General features: G+C 46.9%; 1 protein-coding gene and 1 long non-coding RNA gene across 3 annotated transcripts in view; both read right to left on the bottom strand.

The window, feature by feature from the left end:
- Positions 1-1,015: 1,015 nt before the first annotated feature.
- RNF150 (ring finger protein 150) overlaps positions 1,016-23,912 on the bottom strand; it is a 142,216-nt gene continuing 119,319 nt past the window's right edge. Inside the window, exon 8 of the mRNA XM_061442009.1 lies at positions 1,016-1,683. Within this exon, the coding sequence (XP_061297993.1) occupies positions 1,651-1,683 (33 nt within the window). The 3' untranslated portion in view covers positions 1,016-1,650. The remainder of the gene's footprint in view (positions 1,684-23,912) is intronic.
- On the bottom strand, positions 12,853-14,479 carry LOC133275693 (uncharacterized). Of its 2 annotated transcripts, none has more exons than XR_009745657.1 (2): positions 14,286-14,479; positions 12,853-13,357 (listed from the first exon to the last, which is right to left on the bottom strand). It is a non-coding gene; the product is annotated as an uncharacterized LOC133275693 (long non-coding RNA). The 2 variants fall into 2 exon arrangements; XR_009745658.1 differs by lacking the exon at positions 14,286-14,479 and adding an exon at positions 13,940-14,082.

Raw genomic sequence — 23,912 nt, 5'->3', positions numbered from 1 at the left:
ATTTGCCCATTACAGAGAAAAGAATAATATATAAGCTAATATATACTATTAAGCTCATATAATGTATAATCTAATATAATAATATATAAGCCAAGGGAAAAAACAAGCCAGCCCACCAAGTACAGTAGAACTAATGGGATCTGGAGAACATAAATAATTCAGAAGTTGAAGGAGAAGTCATTTGATTAAAGTGGGAAAGGAAGATAGATTGGATGAGGTTTTCAGTATAACTGAGCTTGGTGATGAGGCACCAGAAGAACGAAGGATTAAAGGAACTAGCGCAGAAAGGGTATTGGGAAGGAAAAAAAAAAGGTATTGCTGGAAAAAGGAGAAAAGTTAGCAGGCCAAAGAAGACAGAGAATAAATGAAAGATGAGTATAATGGTGAAAAAGGATGGGAATAAAATATGCCAGTACCTAAGTAAGTTCTTCCACTATCAATCTTAACAAACTCATTGAGAAAAGTCATTATCTCACAGTTTGTAAGTATATCAGTGTGCACATCATGGGTGAAATTAATTACTCTTGAAATCTCCATCTTGTCATGTAAAGAAGAAAAAAAAAAGGATGTATTGAAACAATCTTTCAAAATCATTTGTCAAGAAATGCATATTTAAGTAGTATTAGATGCTCCATTAAAGCACAAAAAAAGAGTGCTCTTCTTTCTTTCTTTTTTCTTTGCAACATCCCAGAAGCAGCATTGTTAGTGACACATAACCACAACAGGAAACCACTTTCACCACTTTCATTATTTTTTCTAGGTATGACTAAGTATGAAATCGTTTCACAACAGGTAGAGCACCAGAAACATTACTTATTCTTTAGCTTTGCTGAGTACTTAAGTATATTTTTGAAAATATAACATCATCAAGACCAGGTTGAACGAAGCCTTGTGTGATATGGTTTAGTGTGAGGTGTCCCTCCCCATGGCAGGGAGGTTGGAACTTGATGATCTTAAGGTCCTTTCCAACCCTAACTATTCTATGATTCTATGATTCTACCTTTGGAAAAACGATCCCATAAAATATCAGTTATGAATTATACAGAGCAGTCCATAAATGTACCAACATAGTAAAAGCTAAAATTCCTTTCTAAGCAACTCAGTCTATCTTAAACCAATTCTGAGGCTGGAACAAGTTTAGGTGCGAAGTATTAACATCTTCTGTTAACGACGGCCCACAGGCCTTTAAGAAGTGAACATTTTAATGACTTGGAAACTCTTGAAATAACTCTCTATACTATTTTAAAGGCCCCCCACTGATAAACTCCATTAGTTTCTCTGCAGAATTAATGTATTATGCATTATTACGTAGATTGTATGCATATGCATTATTAAAATCTTTGTAAACCCATGCTAATGACTTTGGTATCATCCCCTTCCAGGAGCTGCCACGCACCAGTGAAATACCTGATCAATTGGGGATTTTCTCCCCCCTCATAAGAGAGCTTATGCAATTCTTTAGCTAGAAGCAGTGGATAACCTGGAGGAGCTCCTGTCCCCACCTTCTATGCACTGGAAGCGAAAGGGCAGATAGTGCCAATGCTGCACAGTGATGATGATCCCTGGTGCCTGTGGGATGGCCTGGAAACCACAGCACCCTGCTCATCACACACTTGCTTGATGGAAGGTCAGCCTCTGCACTCTCAGTTGCTAGGACTTGAGTGGCTTGCTCAGTCTATTCCCCTGTGATAAGAAAGTAGGCATCACTCAGATGCATGTTTAAAATAAAACCAGAGGATGATAATAAATAAACTCAAACATGACTAATGTACAACCCCTACATTCAGTTTTGTTCCTAAAGCATCTTTACCTTGTCTGTGACTCTGGTTCTCCAAGATGATGGTAGTGCTGCTTATATCTCAGCCGGTGTAATGAGCCTTCTGCTTGGATGGGCAGGGAAGGGGACAACACCTCTCTTTCCCACTCAGCAGAATTCATGTGCAGCAACTATCTCAAAGTCCACAGCACATAGCTCTTTACAAATCAGCAACTGCAAGCAACAGAAAATCAGGGCTGAAAATGATGACTACTTTTTTTCCTCCCTATGGAAGCACAGATGGGTTCCACAAAGACTGAAGTCTGTGTCATTGCATATATCAGTTTTGTGGTGTGGGATGGAGGCTTGAGCATTTGATCCCCAAAATTTTACAAGTAATTTAAGAGAAATGACTATTGTATATCTCAGTTTTTCTGACACCTTATACCTATGCGCAGAAGCGAGACTTCTGTAGCCATGAAAACCAGCTGTGGAAAATCAAGGAAGTTAGCCAGACAACTTTGGGTTGAAAAGTATTGAAGGTAATCTGGCCCAACAACTTCACAAAGGGACTGAATCAATTTTACATAAAATAATCATTAAATTTCAAAATGCATGTGTGTGTCTGTATATATATAAAGGAAAAACCTCAGGAATCAATTTGTTGGTATTGGAGAGAAGCAGCCAGGAATGCTTTTCATTCTCTGTACAGCTTCATGACATATTTTATTTGTGGTTTGCTTTGAAAAGATGAAGTGTAATTGCTCTCAAGGCAAGAACAGACGGAGCTTTTCAGAGGCTGGAAAGTCATGTGTGTTTTGAACAGACTAAAATCGTTTTTTTCTCCCCTAAGAAAGGAAAAAACAGAAAAGTGAAGCAAACTCGTCGGGCTGAAGATGGGCTCACACGAACCTGTACGCAGACAAGTTTTGAATAATGAAGGTCCTGTTGTTGCACGTATGTTTCAGCAATGTACTCACAGGCTGTCTGGCCCATCTACATTTTTATAGTGTTTTCTTCTCGTTGATTGCTTTCATAAAAACTGATGGTATCACTGGAAATGCCTTTTGGAGCCAATCCTTCAAGTTTAGCTCTCTAACGCTAAATGCACTATTCGTTGAACATGGTTTTGCCACTAGCTTTAGATCCTAGCCCTGTGACAGTGCCTGCAAAAGTATCCAACACCCTTAGCTCAAATCTGTGTTTCATGACCCCAAAAATCTGAATGGAACTACTGATGTCTTCAAACATCAAACATAAAACAAGGCAAGAACAACACTGAATGGATCCATTAATTGCCACCACCCTTGTGAGTAATTTGCTGATGATAAGTGATCATCAACAAGGTAAATTCTGTTTAAGCTTAAGGTTGTCTCTTGCTTGGCTTGGAAGATGCAGAAATCTGCCTTCCTAACGCATAAAGACCTTCATAGTGCTCTTCTGTGCAGGCTCTCATTAGAATAATGGGAAGGTAACACATTCCATGACATCTGACATATACAAGAAACAGGAGGTCCAGTCACACGTGGAGAACATGCAAAATAGTTGTGCAAAATAGGTTACAGGAAAGGTTTCCTCTATCTTTCCTGAAAAAAAACCCACAACCAAACCCAAGGCACCCAAACCCAAACCCAACCCACCCAAGCAAACCCAGCTGATTCGTGGAGAGACACTTACCCCAGCTAGTCTTGATAAAGCATCAGCACTCATTTAAAAAAGCAGGAAAAAAAAACCTGTGCTAAGGAGAAATTGTTCTGAGCTGGTGAGGTTTTCATGGGCTCTCTGCCAGCTCTAAGTCAGTCCTCAGCATTTCCCCATGTACTCTTCAGTAGCCGAGTATCAAAGTAATTGGAGGAGGAGAAAAATAGGTGGTGGTGAAATGTAAAAATCAGTGGAATCTGGGTAATCTGTTCAAAGAACACAACTCTAATGTAATGAACAACCTGTGTAATCATTCCAAAATAACTCCATGGTCAGGCACATTTAAGAATAATCTTGCTTTCATCAAGCATAAATCTGAAAGTGGATTTACTGATCTGGATTAAGGGACTCTTCACCTCCCCGACAAGAACAACACTGTGCCCCAAGGAATCATCCAGATACAAGTATTGTGGTATAAATCCACAACCTCCCACAGCTTACCTCAAACTTCATGTGTAGACCTGTGCATTGCGGAGGGACAAAACTAAAAAAAAATTGCTATTACAAATATTTGCAGATGATACTTAGTGGCTGCATCTCAGTTAATGAGCATGGCAGCAGGGATAATGTGAAGGCTTGGGGATTTTCTACCAGTTGCCAATCATCTCTTAGTTCAACATACCCAGACCAGAGTGAAACTGGAGTGACACCATGGAGAAGACTACAGCCACTTTCACCTGGCACAAATCAACACAACAACAGACTTATGCTGATGTTTTTCAGATGTGTCTCTGGACCATCAGGATCTATATTTAACAACTGGTATCTTGCTTCCACGCATCCCAGCTTGGCCAGTCCCCCTTTCTGCTGATGGCCTGGGTAGCCAGGGGTGCCCACATGTTTGTTCCCGGGTAGTTACCCACATGCCCAGCTAAAAGGTGGTCTTGTAACAGCCAGACTAGTGAGGCCCATTATGGAGATTTTATTTCCCCCTTTCTCACTCCACTTTATTATCTGTGCCCCTGCAATATTTATTTGATAAGCTGCACTGCCTGCTTAACCAACCACATCTTTCAAACTTATTTATGAGGGATGACAGATGAGCTTATAGTGCAAGGGAAGACTGATAGGTGAGAGCATATTACCGCACCAGGGTGACACGAAAAATTATTCTTTGATTATTGAGAAGCAAAAGACCTCTCCCAACATAGAGAAACATACCCTGTTATCTGCTGTGCCTCTGTTGTCCTCAGTGCAAGGAGAAGGACTGCCAGACCAGGGAAACATTATTGCTAATTTGCATTTATTCAGCTTATAAAAAAGCATCTACTAAGCTCAGAGGTCATGGAAGAATGCAGATTTACAAGTCCCATGGCAGAAATATTTCCTTTTTCATAGCATACATTTCAGGGGTAAGCAGCATCAGTGAAAGATTTAAGCATTCCATCCCTTTGAATGTTTAAACTTTTTTTTTTTAATAATTACATTGTTTCACATACCAGCTGGGTCACTTCCACAGCCTTTCCTCTACTGCTCGATTCCCAGCCTTTCCCTTGCTGCAGCAGATCTGAATTTCAAAGTGCATCAAGCAATCCATCCAGCCCCATCTCTGCATCTTCTTTGTGAAGCATGTAGCTGCTCTCTCACCTCTCTTTAACCTCCAATAGCAGCTAAGCCTGGATAGGAGCTGGAGAAGGAGGGCTGCTCCATGTATTATGAAAATATACCTTTCTATGGCACCGTGAACAAGGGGTACAGCTTTAAAATCCCAGAACAGGGTCAACCAAGGTCTGTCTCCTTCTGTCACTGGGAAGCACACACAGCTTTTTGTGGTGCACTAGGAGGCAGGGTGCTTTTGGAGGGGAGTCAGGCTTCCTTTGCAAGAAATGGAAACCTTTACTGGGCAAAGGAGGGACCCAGGAGAGCAAATTGCACATCCTCACTGTTTCATCCATGAGGCTCAGCAAGCTGAGAAGCTCCTCCACGTCAGTGACCTGGAGTGAGACAGTGAGCTGAGGAGGAACAAGAAGATCCCATGGCCAGAGCAGAAGACATCCCTGCAGAGACATCAGCCCACGGGATGGACTGGCACTTGCTGTCCAGCTGTTGTGGCCTTGCCAAGACACCTCTGCAGCATCATGGGTGGCAGATGTGTTCCCCTCTGCATTGGTGCAGCCCAGCCCTCCCACCCACTGGCTTAGACAGGCAATGCAGTGGACCCCATCTTTAACAGGCAAGCACTGGGAGTGATGCCGGGGTATCAGCAGCTCTCCCACCAGCATCTGTTTGGCTGGATGCAGAGACATGGAGACACCAGGGCCTCTAGCAGGGTGACTCCACCCCAGCACTGTTTCTTTTGCATGGTTTCACCCCCATGGGCCAACCAGAGTTGTGATGTGTGAGTTCTGCGGTGGAAAAGCTATTTGCAGCATGTGGCTGCAGAGAGCATACTGCTGCACTGCATTAAGCATCATGAGGTCTGGGGGGAAGGGGGGGGGGGGGGGGGGGGGAGGTGAGAGTCACATCTCCCTCCCCTTTTGAAGGAAAGCTCCTCAGAAGTACCAGGTTAAATCTTCCCCCCTCCCTTCCTTGCCATTAATGGCAATTCTGTTTTGCTATTCACCCTAGGTAGACATCTCTTCAGTTAACTTAACACACTCACTGCCTGAAAATAAGCTGTAGAAAAGCTCATATACTGGACAGGGTGACTTAAGGACTGTATGCAGGGCCAACGCATAGTTTTGTTGATCCTGACTCCCAGTATAACTAGCCTGGACACTGTAATGACGATGAGTGAGATGTGATGAGACTGCCCAAGCTGCAGTGAAACAACACTTACTCCCTGGCATACAAAGCAGATCAGTTATTAGACAGGGTGTCAGCACCACCACCTTGCCCTTGCTGTTTCCAACAGCTTGGTTATGTCTGAGCATCCCTCCTCTTCTCCCCTTGACCACACAGCCAGCAGCCTTTGGTTGAACCTCTGCATAAGAAATCAGCAATCAGGAGCAAAGACTTTTCTAGAATTAATACAGGAACAGGTAACTCAGCCAGCAAAGCATTCACTATCTGGAAATAGCTGTCAGGCACCAGTGCCCAGTCTTGATTTATTCCTTTGTTTCTCCAGATGAGGTATTTCAGCTCCTTTCCTAAGGGGCTCTGTCTGAACCACGTTTGAACTGCAAGCAATTCAGCATGCCTGGCTGTCACAAGGTGCTGCTGCAGCATTGCAGCCCCTGTACTGGCAGTGTGCTAGCTTTTAGAGTGATTAGTTTCTTACTTATTTTCCAAGGCTCTTGAATGAGCTGTTGACAGATGCTTTTTCAGGTACGCCCTCAGCTCTTGCAGCAGACAGACATTTCTGGCACTGGGATGCTCTCCCCTGCCTCCATCAACACTTCTGGCCAAGCTCCCATGTCTAACCACAGTTCAGAGACCAGCCGCTTGCCCATAGGCACCACGATGACACTGCATACATGTGCTGGAGGGACACTTTGACTAGGTCAGTTCTAGTAAAGCAGAACTGCCCCTTGGGCAAGCCCAGCTCCTCCTGACAAGGAGGCTTCCCACCACCTCGTGCCTGGCCACCTCCCAGGGCTGGGGATGGGCACCGCGTCTGTTCCACCGTATCCCATAGCCTGGCCCCTGGTTGTCCACAGACCACCTCCTATTCCCATGGGATACCACAGCCACGGTCCTGCATTGCTTCCAACAACAAAAGATTTGATTCAGTCCTGTCCAGTTTTTAGTTTCTTTCTCATTCTTCTTGCTAGAAGGGACATACTGCACGCACAGCCAGACAGTCCCTCTAGCCCTTTGCTACCTAATCACTGTGTTAATTGTGGTGATGATAGGGAAAGCCCTTTCTGTATTACCTCTACTAACTTTAATTTTTTTAAATTTATATTTAAAGTCCCTACCCATAGATTTCCATTGTTCCTTTTTTTTTTAAGCTCGTATCAGGAGTGTATCTGGAGGTAGCTGGAGTCATGAAACTTCATTGTTAATCAGCCAATGACTTTGGCTGGGCTGACATTTTCCTGGCTATTTTTAGAGTATGACTCAGACACTGCGCTACAGAGCCTGCAAAATCCCTGTGGGCTGGTACCAGAGCCTCATTCAAAGCTGTGCTGAAGCATCACACAAGAGGAAAGGTAGTCAAAGCAGGCAAAGGCTTTTGTTCTAGGGCTGTCTTTAGAAAAACAGGTAAACACGGGAAACAAGGTGTTATGGCAATATAGTGGGATATTAGGAACTGGAAGGGAAATTCTCCTATCTGGCCCTCACAGGAACATTTCCATCATGCACTATTAGGCTGCTGGAAACAAAGCGTTGCGAGTGTCCCCTCCTAGACGTACAGTTGAAAACCCAGAAGTTCAATGTTTCCTCCCTAGTCAGTCCTATGGGTAATTGAAAGCCCTGCTTCCTTGCTGGTATGAAAGCTCATTTCTTGATTCTCAGCTCTCATCTGGTCTCCCTACAAGTTGTTGTTATGAAGAAGACCCACAGACCCAGTTAGTGACTCTCTTTGGTAGGGGTTCAAGGATACATGAGCTTTCGGGGGGCCTGGGTGGAGGCAGGAAAAAAAACGCATCAGTCTTTTGCGCGCCGCCTTATTCTTGTGCATGACGAAGTTATGCATCACTTCAGAGAGGGCTGACAGATATCCTCAGAAGCTCGATGTTCACTGTGTGGTCTCTGAGACCTGCCTGTCAAAGCAGCACATCGCTGAAGAAGCAGCTATTCCTGTGAGCTGGGTTTCTCCTATGAATTATTATGCAATCTGAGCCCGCATCAATCAGCTTTAATGCAACTCAGAAGTAGTCAAAACTTCCCAAGAATCAACCCCCTGGTTCCTGCAGTCCCTGGGTTTGATTTTAAATTATCTTTATTTTTCCTTTTCCATTAGCAGAAAGTATATTTGATCTGAAGTGCAGTGGAAACTCTGGCTGCATACTGGGAAGAAATCATCTAAGCAGTTATCTGTTCCTTGGCACAAATGCCCTCAAATACTTATCTGATCTGAGTGTAAGCAGACAGCAGGGTATTTCCATACACAGTCTGGATGTGGGTAGCCAGGAAGCTATGCAGATACAGTGAGGCCAGGAGCCCACTCCCAGCTCCTGAAGAGCCTGACCCTCTCTCTACTCTGAAAAAGGAAGCAATGAAAGCTATTGTAGCAGCATCCACGATGTTAAGGTGTTCTACCACACGCAAAAACATTGCTTAAGGAAAGGTCAAGCTGTCTCCTTCCTGCTGCCTGTCTCCCAGCTTCCTCACTCACTAAGCCTGCTAATGTCTATCACCAGGGTTTGCTGGGATAGCTATTACAGCAGTGCATTAACTAGGGCTTGAAATTAAGAGAAAGGCTCTCAACTACAGCTCTGCAACACGCCATAATTACAATTAATCATTTACTTTGTGCTACAGTGCTGCTGATTACACCCCAGCTACAAATGGGTGCCACCTGTAAAAGCCCAGGCAGCTGTAAGTCGTTGCAGCCACCCTGCCACATCAAGGGGCAAAGGCACTGGCAGGAGAGGGACTGTTAAGAACACTGTCCCCACCACCTTGTGCTATTCAAGTCTGTAGTGCCAGTTCCCCATCTCTGAGATGCCAGCCTGTTTTTCCCCCTGCAAGAAGCAAGGTTTTCCTTCATTTATTACCCTGTTTCTTGGACATCTTCTGATTTTGTTGCATGCATGAGATCCCATACCAGTGCTGGGAGGGAGCCATCTGAGCCCATGGCAGGGGCAGTCTGCCTCCTAAGTCAGCAGCACTACATCGATTTCTAGCAGCCAAAGGTCTGGCACTCAGCCTTCCCGAGGAGATGTTACAAGCAACTCTGGAGTGAGACATAAAACATTCATAGCATGTGTAACTGGGCACTGCAGTAATATGCATGGATGGCAGAAAGCCTTTCTTCTGTACCCTGCCAGCTAACAAGTGAGCAGTAGAAAGCTTTAAGCCTAAGGAGCTTGTGTTTTAAAGTTTTTTTCATCCTGTAATTATTTTTATTCTAGTTAGTACAACTAGAAATGTTAGTTGCAGCACCATCATCTTAAGCAGCAGCAAATCCCACAGATCAATAGGACATTGCATTACGGTACTTCCTTTCATTGCTTTCATGGTTTATGCCTTCCATGTCTTTATCTCATGCAGGAGTAAATAACTACATGATTGTTTTCTGCAATGGCATTTTACACATCCCTTAAGCTTCCTGCACAAACCAAGTAGCAGACATTTTGATATCCATCTTTAATGGGGGTAGAAAGTGCTTTGTATCCTACAAAATTTAGGAGTCTCTGGGTGCTTTTTATGGCAATATCAGTTTTCTGAGGACTGACTAAATGCACCTAAAACACTGCAGACACAGGACTGAACATTAGCCAATGTGATCCCCAATGGAATTTCCAGCCCCCCCAGTCGGGCAGCTCACAGCAGCTCCCAAAGACAAGGTGCAAGAGGCACAGCCCTTGATATGTAAGTGATTTCCTTTATAACATGCGTTATCAATGCAGCTTTTTTATTGCCTCCTTGTAGGGCAAGCTTCCCTGCCATCATACTGCCCAGGAACCTGGGCTTGCAATGCTCCAAGGGTGCAAGCAAGCAGATAAGTGAAGGTGTATGATGACCGTCACTGGTGGCCCTGAATTTGTCCAGTTACAAGCTACAGAGAGATTATAGACCCCCCACAGCCAAAGGAAAAAGCTTTTCTGTGGAAAAAAATATTGCCAAACCAAAAAAAACCCACCATACTTCAAGTTCATTCATAATACACCCCAAACAGAGAGCCACCTTCCCCTTTGCATTTTCTGTGATGAGCAAAAACGCAAGTCAGAGTCACACAGGCAACACAGAAAGGCATTGCTGCAGAAAATAGCTCCTCCTGTGTGATCAGAATATGAACAGCCAAAAACTTGTGCTAAAAGGATAGAAGAAAAAGAAAAATGGACTGCAAAATGCATCAAAGCAGCCACACTGGCTTTTACTGGCAATGTGCTGCTACCTCCTGGCCAGGATACCTGCTCTCCCCCTTTATGTAGGGACTAAAACACATCTGAGGGATTGCTCCCTGCAGAGGAAAAGGTGCTGGGAAAGGCACCAAGAAGCCTGTACAGTGCCTGTCATGGCCTTTTGGACTGGTTTGGATGATGCTCACGTTTATCTGGTTTCACAGATATGGGCATCAGCAGCAGGAGGCCTGACTGATGGGGGACATTTTCCCTCATGCTGGGACATGGGGAGGAAGACAAACCGTTCCACGTGGCAGCCCCAGGCTTTGAGCATCCCCAGGGGTGTGCCAGTGACCTACAGCAGCTCTTCAGGGCTCAGCCTTGACCACCAGCTGGGGCATACTTGCTGCTGAAGACATTACACACACAGAAATATGGCTGGGGTATCAGGAGACAAGGAGGCTGTGTCATATGGTATGCCCATATGTAGCTATTTTTGAGAGGCATTTCTTTAAGGCATAACTTGTTTGCAGCTGTTCCCGTGCAATAATTTGTTACCACATGACAAACTCAAAGTCAACTCACCACAAAGAATTACAGCAGTAATGGAGAAAAGGCAGGGAAGGAAGGAAAATGCTCCTGAGCATCAAGATTTCTGCAGAAGTAAGCAAATAAAGGAGACACAATCAACCCAAAGAACAGGAGGCTTGACTGCAACCTCACTGAATGGAAGTCAGGAATAAATCTATCAATGCCTGTGGGGTTGTAACAGCAAACTGGGTCTGAAAATGAGGCTCCAGGATGAAAAATATCACACAAAAGAAGGGAAATTTACAGGACTACTAAATTTCTAGGGTACTGCCATGTCTTACATGTGTGGAAAAGAGGCACCCAGCAGGTCTGCAAGCAGCTTGTATGTCTGGCTCCTGCTGCTCCATCAGACTCAATGTCCTGCCCTATGGGTGTCTCCCACCAAGATGCTGCTCCAGCCTGAGCTACTGATCTACAGCTTTGGCCACCAGCATCTCTTCAGAAAGAGGGTCTCAAGCAACACCTCCTGCACAACTCTGCCAAGGTTTTGCTCTCACAGGTCACACCAGGTCCAAGAGCATCAATTCCGAGCTCCAATGGTTTCCACTAAGAAATACACAACCAAACAGACCTCTTCCTTAACACACACACCATGCACAGCACCATATCCTCCCTCCAGCCAGCTGAACCCCTGATACCTTCATAAAAAAGTGAAATATTTTAACATGTTGTTTTCAAACACTTTTTTTCTCTCTCAAAAGACAATCAGCAGTGTCACCTCCTTCTGAGCGGGAGAAAATGTCCGGCTGGAGACCAGTAACAAGTGGCGTCCCTCAGGGGTCGGTGCTGGGACCGGTCTTGTTCAACATCTTTGTCGCTGACATGGACAGTGGGATTGAGTGCGCCCTCAGCAAGTTTGCCGATGACACCAAGCTGTGTGGTTCGGTTGATACCCTGGAGGGAAGGAATGCCATCCAGAGGGACCTTGACACACTTCTGAGGTGGGCTGATGCCAACCTCATGAAGTTTAACCATGACAAGTGCAAGGTCCTACACCTGGGTTGGAGCAATCCCAGGCACAGCTACAGGTTGGGCAGAGAAGAGATTCAGAGCAGCCCTGTGGAGAAGGACTTGGGGGTGTTGGTTGATGAGAAAATGAACATGAGCCGGCTTCAGTGTGCGCTTGCAGCCCAGAAAGCCAACCGTATCCTGGGCTGCATCAAAAGGAGCGTGACCAGCAGGTCGAAGTAGGTGATCCTGCCCCTCTACTCTGCTCTCGTGAGACCTCACCTGGAGTATTGTGTGCACTTCTGGTGTCCTCAACAAAAAAAGGACATGGAACTGTTGGAACAAGTCCAGAGGAGGGCCACGAGGATGATCAGGGGACTGGAGCACCTCCCGTATGAAGACAGGCTGAGAAAGTTGGGGCTGTTCAGCCTGGAGAAGAGAAGCCTGTGTGGAGACCTCATAGCAGCCTTCCAGTATCTGAAGGGGGCCTATAGGGATGCTGGGGAGGGAGTGTTCATTAGGGACTGTAGTGATAGGACAAGGGGTAATGGGTTAAAACTTAAACAGGGAAAGTTTAGATTGGATATAAGGAGGAAGTTCTTTCCTGTTAGGGTGGTGAGGCACTGGAATGGGTTGCCCAGGAAAGTTGTGCATGCTCCATCCCTGGCAGTGTTCAAGACGAGGTTGGACGAGGCCTTGGGTGATATGGTTTAGTGTGAGGTGTCCCTGCCCATGGCAGGGGAGTTGGAACTTGATGATCTTAAGGTCCTTTCCAACCCTAACTATTCTATGATTCTATGAAAAAAGATGCTGTTTGGGCTTTAAACACTGTAATGCAAGCTCTCAGTCACATCCTTTGAATAATGGCAGTTTATGCACACTTGTTTGGTGTCAGAGGACCACAGTCCCTTGAAAGGGGGTAACAAAGCTAGCGAGAAAAGAACAGCAAGGATGACCACATTTACAGTAAAGTATTCATAGCAAAACTAAAGCATTTGACTCCCTGGCTATCAGCAAGCTTTACAGAAACCAAAAGGCAGGAGTAAGCTGTTTCCATACAAATTAGAGAACAAATGAGGCATATAATGTTTCCTAACACCATCAAGAGTAGTGGTATTTAGAATGGTTTCTGGCATTACAATCAAGGGCAAAACAAAGCAAACTGAGACTCTTCTGCTAGAAAGTCAAAAACATATTTACGCTCCACACGCAGTTTGTGTTTAATGTGTCACTCGTGGAGCCAGACTTCACGTCTCCAAGATGGTCCAATGCATTTCTGAATTGCTCCGTTTAACATCTCGGATGTCTGAGCAGCGAGATTCAGTAGCACGGATTCGCTCCTTTGCTGGCAAAGTTTCATCTCCAGGGAGATGATCTCACCACCGCATAACATTATCATCTTCAACACAGGAGGGAGAAACTCTCACGGTCAGAGCGAAGCAGCTTCACTGTTGGTGGAGTCTGCCTGCCAACAAAACACGTGTGCAGCACTCAAGCAATAACTATTACGCTTCTCCCTGGGTGATTTGCTGTTTCTGTGTCCTTTATCTTCAAGACCCGATTGGACAGGGCTTTCAGCAACCTGGTCTAGTGGAAGGTGTCCCTGCCCATGGCAGGGGGCTGGAACTGGGTAAGCTTTAAGATCTCTTCCAAACCAAACCATTCTATGGTTCTATCTGAGGATGAACTCAGTTCACTCAACACTCCATCAGTGATATGGCCAAATTAAGCCCATACTATGCAAGAATTATCAGAGGTCTTACAGACCCCAAACTGTGATGGGTTTGATGTCCTCAGGGCCTTTTAAACACTAATCTGCCTCTGAAAAGCAATGTTGTGGCTCTCACCCCTGCCCACAGAGCCCTCCTCCATCACTCAGCTCTAGCAGGAACATTGCTCCAAGGGCATTCAAGACATCACTGCTCCCAAGTAAATATTCCTGCTGTAGACCAGCCTGATCACCTCTAGCAGTGGTTGCCTCCCTCTCAGTGAGTAGGAGGGCTCGGAAGACATTGTCAGGCTTACCAGAAGAAGAAGTAAACCCCACCTGTCTCCTTAGTGCCTGCTCACCCACCCAACGCCTCCTCTGCAGGGGAACAGACACAGCCTCTCTCAGCTCTGTGGCAGGCCTGGGGGAGTCACAACATTGAGCAGGACCCCGGCTCAGGGCAATGCCTCCTCTTCACCCTGGCAGGGAGCTGCCCACCAGGGAATTTACCCCTTTCTCCAAGGTGTACATTAAGGTTATGCATGTGAAAATCTGGCCTTTCAGTAAGAGGTGCATGACAAACCCAGGCAAAGCGAACGGTTCAGGAGCACTTTAGACCATAGGCTGAGCAGACTACTCCAGCAAGGGGCAACCAGCTTCAGGGAAGAAAAGGACAGTTTTCTACCAGTCAAAGCACAGGCAACTCGTTTCTTCACACCCTAAAGAACAGCTCCCGAGTGTGGCTGTGAGCCCTTTCCTTCCACAAAAAGGAAAGCCCCTAAGGCCCAGCAAACAAAATAAAAGCATAGAAGCAGCACTTTCCTTTTGCAGGATCAATGGGATTTATACCACCAGCCCCCAGCTTCTGCAATTGCCTTCCCAGCCTGCTGGGCATCCCCCCTCCCACACACCTGGCTCATCAGGAATGACCAGGGCTGGTCAATGCTAACAAGACATCACATGTGTCTGGGGAATTTTGGCAGCTGCTTGTATTTAGGACTTCACCGAGCAAAAGTAAACAGAGGATGTTAGTACTAACATTTCTTATCAGAGCAGTTTCACAGCTGGAAGTCAGCGAGGGTCAATTTTCCCTAAGAAAATTCACGTCTTTATTGTCCTTTAGGACAATTATTTCAAACAAAGCAGCACTGTAAGTAACACACCTTTGTACAATTCTCCTCATCCTTCTTGGTATTCCCTGCCTCTCACACTTGAGCCTGGCTGAAAGCAAAACTCATTTCCTGCCTCCCCAAAGCTCCTCCAGCGCTGCCCGTGTGGAAACAACATTCTCTGGGAGAGCATAGCCACTGCCAAGTGTCTCTCTGAAGGCAAATGCACACTGGGGTTATGGGGTGAAGTAATTTTCACCTTGAAGCTCTACCACCAGTATGTGTTAGACCTGCAAGCGTGCAGTTCAGTCTGGATAGCTGAGGATGTCAGCTGAGATGATAAATGGTACTGAAGTGGATCTGGATTTCAGTTGAATTGTGTCCCATTAAAAGTGTCTGTGGGGGTTTTTCATGGTTAGGCTGGAATAGGATGTGAGATCCAGCACCCTACAATGGGCATCACGCTTCAATTTGGGATTTTCCCCCTGCAAAGTCCCTGTTCAAGTACAATTCCCCATGCAGGGTGATTCTGTCAGTTCATGCCTGGGTCTCTTCCTCCTTGAACGGTGGCCAAAAACGCACCAAAATAACCTGCTTTTAAACAGTGTAAGTGCATGCACAGAATTTCAACCGATTTGCTTTAGTAACACTCCTTTAGCTAAAATGCAGCTAAAACATGCCATCTCCTTCACCCAGATGGCTGGGCTGTAGTGGTGCTGCAGTGCTGGTCTTCAGCCCCACTCCTGTCCCCATCCTGCTGCTGGTGCCCTTGTTGGGTTTTGCTTCGGTGTTCCTGCCTGTGGAGCAGGGCAGCGGTCCCGCTCCCCTCTGCCAAACCTGCTGGCTACTGGGCAGATGGACGCGCAAACCCAGTTGCACTTAGAGCTTTCCTGGGCGTCACTGTCTGGAGGTGATGGCAGGGACCCCAGGCTGTTCTCTCCCAGCAAGGGAGAGCGCAGAAGGAAGAGCAGGGAAAAGCTCCCCAGGGTGCCTTTCACTTGCTCAACACGGTAAATATTCACTGATTTAGCTCGGCAAATGACGGGCTGCTCTAGTGGAAGGTGTCCCTGCCCGTGCGGGGCGGTGGAGCCGGGATGAGCTGTAAGGTCACCTCCAAGCCAAACCACTCTGTGATGCTGTGAACGCTAAAGCAGCCCCGGCGGTGCATTTGCGGGGCGGGGGAGCCTCCTGCTGGAGAGACGCGGTGAGCGTCGTGCCTCCGGGCCGCTGCACTCCGGAGCTATAAGCACCTCTTTACCGCTCGGGTTCTGGAAACGTCTTCACCCCAGCCGCCTCGGCTGCCACCTCACCTCGCCCTCCCTCCGCTCTGACCCTCCCGCCTTCGCCTCCAGAACCTGAGGCTTGGCAGAAAACACCCATGAAGATGGTCAGGGGGCTGGAGCACCTCTGCTATGAAGATGGGCTGAGAGAGCTGGGCTTGATCAGCCTGGAGAAGAAGAAGGCTCCAGGGAGACCTTAGAGCAGCTTCCAGTGCCTAAAGAGGGCCCAAGGAGATCTGGAGAGGGACTTTTTACATGGGCGTGTAGTGACAGGACAACCGAGAATGGCTTTGAACTCAGAAGAGGGTAGATATAGGTTAGGTATCAGGAAGAAATTCTTCACTATGAGGACGGTGAGACACTGTTACAGGTTGCCCAGAGAAGCTGTGGCTGCCCCATCCCTGGCAGTGTCCAAGGCCAGGCTGGATGGGGCTTGGAGCAACCTGGTCAAGTGGAAGGTGTCCCTGCCCCTGGCAGGGGGTTGGAACTGGATGAGCTTTAAGGTCCCTTCCAACACAAATCACTCCATGGTTCTATGAAATATCACAACCACCGTAAGAGACACCATATAGGCTGGCACCCCTGGGCACCCCTGGCCTTGGGAGAAGCTGCAGGGCACCTGGCTGGGGTGCAGTGCTTGTGCTCTGGGCTGGTGTATGCAGGTAACTTCCAAAGCCCACGGGAGCTGGGAGCATTTCCTGTCACTGCGCTGGGTGATACCTTGTCTCTGTTTCCACCATGGGGCTTGTCTCCATCCTCCCTGCCTAGTGGTGTGCTCTGGCTGGGACCACCCCCCCGCCATGCAGTTAAGTGCAGAGAGGTCTGGAGAAAGGCAGCAAGGACATGCCAAGGAATGGAACACTGTGCCCCTGCCCTGGGAATCACTGACACCATAGGGATATATTCAGACCTCTGCAAAGCCAGGAGTGACGGGTAGAGGGGCGGGTGCCCCGGTGTGACTCTTCTGTGGGTGCCTGCTCCCAGTCTCGCTGTCAGACACAGGTGAGGCAGGCTGCTGGTCTGAGCCAGCACGGCTGCCCCAAGCAGGGACAGAGGAACGACTTCGTCTGAGCTGCAGGCTCTGACAGATGAGCTCTGGGGCTCCGCCAACATGTCTAAGGCGTTCCCGCTCCCACATGGCTGTTCTGTCCCTCTGCCAGGAGCTACCATGCCTCCGAGCTGGAGCAGGAGAAGGGACGTCTGCCTGGGCTGCAGCCACCACGAATCGCTGCTGGCCTCCCTGTGCAAGCCTGTGCTCCCAGGTCCGCTTTGACTGCAGTAAAGTGTGGACAAGGCACATGAAGGTGGTGTCACTTTGCTTGCTTCTGCTGCTGCCAGGGTTTGCTGGCAGCTTGTTTGCACGGGGATCAAAGGAATGTGTGTTGCAGAATTACACCCTCACTGAGCACAGATTTCCTATGGCTTATCTATGATAAATGCACCAGCCCATTAGATTTCTTCTGGGCCGTGAAAGCCTCTTATTCTCTTTGGGATGCCCGCAGACCTGATCTCCCCGCATTGTGGATCTGCCTTCTCGTAGTTTTCCCAATGTGGCTCCTAAAACCCTGCACAAATGACTGCAGCTCCCCACTGGGTTCCCTCAAGTGTGCAGCACAAAGCTTGCTTTCTTTCCTAGCATGGTTTGGGTATCACGGGACAGAGGGAATTCTGGGTTGTATAAATCATTGCACAGTGCAATTGTGGATAAATGCCCTTTGAATCCCGAGTCCTCTCCATTGATGGGTCTGAGGGTCACCTCCTTGAATCACAAGAGTGAATTTGGCTTATCCCTTCTGGGAAAAAAAAAAACCACAACAGAGCATAGAGCAGCGCAGCTTTAGTTCCATGTTCTGACCAGAAACGATTCCCATATAGAGCTGGGAGTGATGTAACACAAGCCCCAAGTATGCGTTGCATCCTGGAATGAATTGCCTTACGCCCCATGTTATTTATAGCCCCGCTGCCATTCCCAGCAGCTCCCCGCTGCGTTACTTGTGCGGCGCGACTCGGGACCGGCAGCAGGCACAGCAGCTGTGTTGTGTGTGCAGATCACATAGCAACTGCCACAGCTGCCTGCCAAGGAGCACCGGCCCCCATCGCTCCCTGGGACAGTCACTAAAGGAAGGCAGAGAACAAAGCAGCAGGCAGGGAGGGAGACATGGGGAAGAGCGGGACCAGATTCCTCGGCTAGCAATACCTGCAGTCCCCCTCTGAAGGCCGTCCATGCTTTTGGCATGGGGTTTCTGCCCTTGGAACAGGGCTGGTGGGACGGCGAGCTCCAGGCTGTGCTGCCAACTGGCTGACATGGGTTGGGAGGGGAAAAGTAATTTCTGGCATTGCTGAGAGCGAGCTTGAGTTGCTGGAGTGGGTCCAGAGAAGGGCAATGAAGCTGGTGAAGGGCCTGGAGCACAAGTCTCATGAAGAATGGCTGAGGGAACTGGGGTTGTTTGGTCTGGGGAAGACAGGGTCAGCGGGGTCTTACTGCTCTCTACAACTACCTGAAAGGAAGATGGGGTGAGGAGGTGGCTGGTCTCCTCTCCCAAGTCATAAGCGGTAAGACAAGAGGTAACAGCCTCAAGCTGTGCCAGGGGAGTTTTAGATTGGATATGAGGAAAAATTTCTTCTCCAAAAGTGTAATCAGGCATTGGAACGGGCTGCCCATGGAAGTGGTGGCATCATTGCCCTTGGAAGTGTTCAAAACACATGTAGTAGAGGCCTTTAGTGGCATGGTTTAGGGATGGACTTGGCAGTCCTGGGGTAATGGTTGGACTTGATGATCTTAAAGGTCTTGTCCAACCTAGGTGGTTCTATGATAGAGCCAATGTTAAATCACGTGGTTTTCTTGCTCTGAGCTTGCCTGCTGCCCCTCTCTCATGAACATCAAGAACAAAGCCCAGCAGGAGGGTGGGAGCAAGGAGGCGCGGGGGAGCTATGTGTGATCTAGCCCATGGCGGCTGCCTTCCTCACTCCTGTGTGAAATCCAGGTTAGGGCCCCAAACAATTTGGCTGTTGATGCCTTGAACGTACTGCTGCAGGTAGGTGAGAGGCATCCATGCTGGAGGCACCAGGTGGCAAGCACAAAATGTGGGCCAGGATGAGGGATGGCTGGGCCCTGGCTCAAGCCAGGATTTGACCCCCCTCAGGGATTTCTGTCTGCCTTCTGTTGTATATGCTGGAAAACTTCAAGTCTCTTAAATTGTTTTAGGCAGGATTTTTGCTGGGCCTTGAACCTCTTGTAGGCAGCACACCTATGCTGGCCAGCCACCATCCCTGGGGCTCTCCTGTGGCCCCCTGCTCCCAGGGATGCAGAGCAGCAGCTGATGACCCCTCACACCACTGCTACCATTCCCACTGGGTCATGGCAGAGCTGTCACTGTTTAAAGCTGGTTTAACACATTATGCCCAGCACCTGGGGTGGGCAAGTGGAGGCATTTAACTCAAACAGCCACTGCATTCTGATCAAAAGCACCTGAAGGACAGGGAGGACCTGAGCAGCGACTGGGGCTGAAGTGGTGTCATGAAGGCCAGGCTGCCACTTGGGTCCCTTCCTGCTGTAGCTTCTGCCTTCTGTGAACACCAGTCTGAAGTGGTGGAGTTCAGGAAGAAAGAACACGCATGTTTCCCACATCAGGAAATGCCAGTTTAACACAGTCTGTTAGAAAATACACATGACACAGTAATCAGATTTGTTTTATTAAAAAACTTGCAATAAAATTCCTTGGAATTCACCATCTTAACTTTGAGAGTTGCAATATTTTACTAGTACATAATAACACAGTCTCACATATTTACATTATAATCCTCTATATAACAAAAATAGCCATGTTGTACTACTGAATAATGCTTCTGAATATTACCCTCAACATTTTGGTACTTCCCCCAGCTGAGTCACTGTCCATGCTCTTCAGCATTTACAGTATATAACAAAGCAAGAAGGAAGCAAAATAAAAAGTGTGTGCCTCATGATTTCAGGCAAATCCCTTTAAGATGGTAGCTCTCCGACTCCCACATTTTTCAAGAGAGATAAAGTGCATTGGAGGGGAAGATGTAGACGTTATAAAATATCGGCACAGACTTAAAGTCTATTTGCAATACTGTACAGAAAGTAATGCTAGAAAAAAAGGCTCGCTTCACAAACTGCTACTGCACTGTTTTGGCAGCAAGTCACAGGTAGCCGGGGGGCGGGGAGGGGGGAGGAAGCTGACTATGAGAGAAAGAGCTATGTAAATGCCACTGTGATTTTGCCATGGTCTTTGCTGGGTGTTGCGCAAACCAACATGCAGCTGGCTGAGGAAGGAACTGGTTTTTAACGTGGAGATGAAGGGTTGTTTCCACAGTCGGAAGAACCACAACGTGGTCAGCCTGCAGGAACCAACTGCCTTACCAGCAAACCAGCTTCAGCCAGAACCAGGCTCCCAGCCAGAGGGGCCACGGTGCCAAGTGTGATAGCCCTGTCACCCCCCAGCCTGCCAGGGCAGAAGCAGTAAATACAGTCCTGCATCCGGAGCGGGACTGATTACCTTGTTCCACTGGGACAGACCATTGTCTCCAAGCTGGAAGTGATTTCGATAAGCTGTGCACTGATCCATATGGTATTTATTTCACTCGGGTTTTTTTTTTTCCTTCTTAACGTCAGCATTTGCTGGTATGGCTCTGCAGCATGTGAAAAGAGACATGGCTGGAAAAAGCTTTGGAGCCATCACCGAAAACTAGGATACTTCTGCTCTGTTCATGAACCACGTACAAATGGGACACCACAGTTTTTTGGTTTGCTTATAAACTACTCAATAGAAATGATCCTCTTCTGGAAATGGATGGAATGTATATTTTGACAAGTACAAAACCATTTTAAATGTTCACTAAATACAAGGAACATCTTGCTATAAAAATAACAGACCCTCCCACCCGCTGTCCCCTCTTTACATTTCTAATTATAAAATGGTAGAGTCATTTCAGGTTCCTAACATGAAACAAGAAGGAAGGGCGGTATTACGTACACATACAAAACATTTAGGTACTTGACATCTGAAATAACATTCAGATATACATTCAGAGCAAACAAGCATCTCGATCTTGCTATTGTTTTTCAAGCTACACAGGACTGAAGATTTGAGAAATGAACAAAAATGGGAAAATGCTATTTCTGTTTTTTTTTCTCTCCCTTTTTTTCTTTGCATCTACTCCAGAAAGAAATAACTTCCACTGGCTTACAATTAAAACAGTTGAGACAGATTAATTTCAGATGGAAAATTCATCTGTTGGTTTTTCATTCAAAATCCACAACATATTTCATTCATTTTTCTTCTCTATTTCTCCCTTTGAAATACAGCTCCTGCTTGGAAGGGCTTTTTTTTCCCTAGAGAAATAAGTGCCAAAGCAGAGGGAGGGAGTTGAGCGGGTGTCCAGTGTGGTGGGGGTGGCCTTGCCTTCTCCCTCACTCCCCGTCCCAGCCAGCAGCTGCCATCTGCCACACAAACAAATCCAGGCTAAAAAGTCCATCTGGCGTTCCTCTTTCAACTGCGAAACTATCAATTAGTTCAGGTAACAGCTTGGGAAAGTCAAAGGAGGCTTGCGTTGGATCAGTCGTCCCTATTCACAAAAGCCTGTGAAACAACACCTCCACCCTCATTTCCCTGCCCCGACAGTATTTCATGTCATTGTTTTTCACTGCTTGCGTTAATGAAGCCAATTCGTTTGTGTCGCGCTGGCTGCCCCATATACACCCACGCGTTTTGCATCTATCAGAAAAATGACTTAATGCTCAGTGTTCTTCAGTGAAGCAGCAATCCTGATCAGCCCTGGTTATGAAGAAGCTAAGCTGCCCTGAGTCTGCCCAACACCCCTGGCCCATCTGTGATTAAGTTGAAGTTAGGCTGGCTCCTCTCCCCTGTGCTCAACCACAGCAATCCAACCTGCTACAAGACATGCAGGCAGCACAAAATGCAAGAGACAAAGTAGCACAGCATTAGTCTGATCCCACTGTCTCCTTCCCCTGCAACTAAGGCTCACACCAGAGCAGACATCTGTGAGAGGGACTGGGAAGGAACCAGATGGGTTTCTCCACCATTTCAGTCCTGTGGAACTGGAAATGGGTGCATCCCAACAGCAATCCAAGCCCTCCCTCTTCTGCTTAGAGAGTCAGTGTGTCCTGGCCCCTATTCCTAGTAGAGTGGCTCAAGAACAGGGATCCACAAGAACAACAAATGTTTAAAAAAGTCCATTATTGCTAATAAACATAAATCAATAAATGACTATTTGTTTTCCTGGCTTGCACAGCCTATAAATTCTTATCCTTGCTTATTACAAACTATACGCTTAGTCACGAGCTCTTCTAAGGACAGAGATCACAAAGGAATGAGACTCTTGGAAACAGAGCCTGGGAGATTCCCAGCTGGGAAGTTGGACTTGCAATCCAGAGATCTACATTTAAAGACTTGTGCCCTGATCTTCGTCCTTTAATCACAGAATCTACTCAAAGGGCTGTGGCGTACATTCAAAGGAGAATTTTGTAAGGCAAAACTCTGGAAAATCTAAATGACAACTGCAGGTTTAACACGAACAACAAATAAAACAGACTCTATGGATAATCTGCAACTGTGTTGTACTGATGAGTAAACGTACACAGAAACGTGATCTGCAGATACCCACCAGGGCAGCCCATCCATATGCATTTTTCAAACTGGATAAGCACTTCTTTTGCTTTAGCAAGGGGGAAAAAGAAGGTGGGTTAACAGGTTTGACAAGGAAAATAACTGGATCACAATGCACATTCTTTGAGAAAGATCAAATTCAGAGCTGGATCTGTCTCTGTGCTTGGGTTCATTTAGATAACAAAGTAAAAATGTATCCCAAACAAGTCATTCAGTAAGACTAAGCACTGCTCTTCTTGCAATGGCTTCCTCTGGATCTGATCTAGGGGTCACTGAAGCAGTGAGATCTGAGGGAGCTCGTATCATATGGACTTTTTTTTTCCCAAACTGCCTCTAGAAAGCCTTTTTCTTTAGTGCCACGATCTCCCCCATATAAAAAGTCATATAAAAATGACAGCTGCTTCTGTTTCCACTACAATATGGTTTCTATAGTCTTACCAATACACTTTTATACGCATTCATGGTAATATAATTCTACAGAATGCTTAAAGAATGAACTATAGCACTGTGATTGACCTGATCCTGGTTTTGAGGCTCTGAAGCAGTCAGAAAATAAAAAAACACCCCAAACCCTCAGGAAGTGTCAGATCTCAATCCTCACCAGAACAAGTCAGCCATGGGGAGGGGATGTGGAACTGGCACCTTGCACATCTGCATGCACGCATTAGGTCACTTATGAGTGCAAAACTCTCCTATACAACTTTTTGTGTCCTATTGAACAGGCCTTTGGAAAGCAGTTCAGTGAAACCCATGAAAATCAAAGGACAGCCAGAGGGCAGTCTCCCTCTGCCCAAGTTTCACCCTGCAACCACTTTAGCATGAGTGGAGATGAGCCTCACTAAGATGAATGCTTCTCCCACCTACAACTTGTTCATGGAAAAGAGAAAAGCCTCAGACGACAGGGCAGGAAAAGCTCAGAGACACAAGATCAGCTTAATGACAAAAATGCCTTTCTCGAGAGCTGCACTATCCCTCCTTTGGCCACCAGCCCTGTGCAGGAGGTGCCCCTTTGCCCCGGTGTAAGTCACAGCATGAGCCTGCAGAACTACATGCATGAACACTTGTTCATCAGAGGGCACCAGAGGATTTTGTGTTTTCCTGGCTGCATGCTAAAGGCTGCTTTCCCTTCTGAACAGGCAGTGCTCTGTCCCTGGCATCTGAGCCCTACGTATTTAATTCCAGAGTCCAAGCTTAGCAGGCAGCAGTACTGAGGACTTGCACAACTCACAGGATGGGACTCATCTTGCTCAAAGCTGCAAATCGGGAGGTTTAA

This window comes from Pezoporus flaviventris, unplaced genomic scaffold, assembly GCF_033815535.1.
Source record: "Pezoporus flaviventris isolate CSIRO_AGI_PZ_B2104156 unplaced genomic scaffold, CSIRO_AGI_Pfla_v1 ptg000002l, whole genome shotgun sequence".
NCBI lineage: Eukaryota > Metazoa > Chordata > Aves > Psittaciformes > Psittacidae > Pezoporus > Pezoporus flaviventris.
This window is presented reverse-complemented; position numbering and strand designations above follow the sequence as displayed.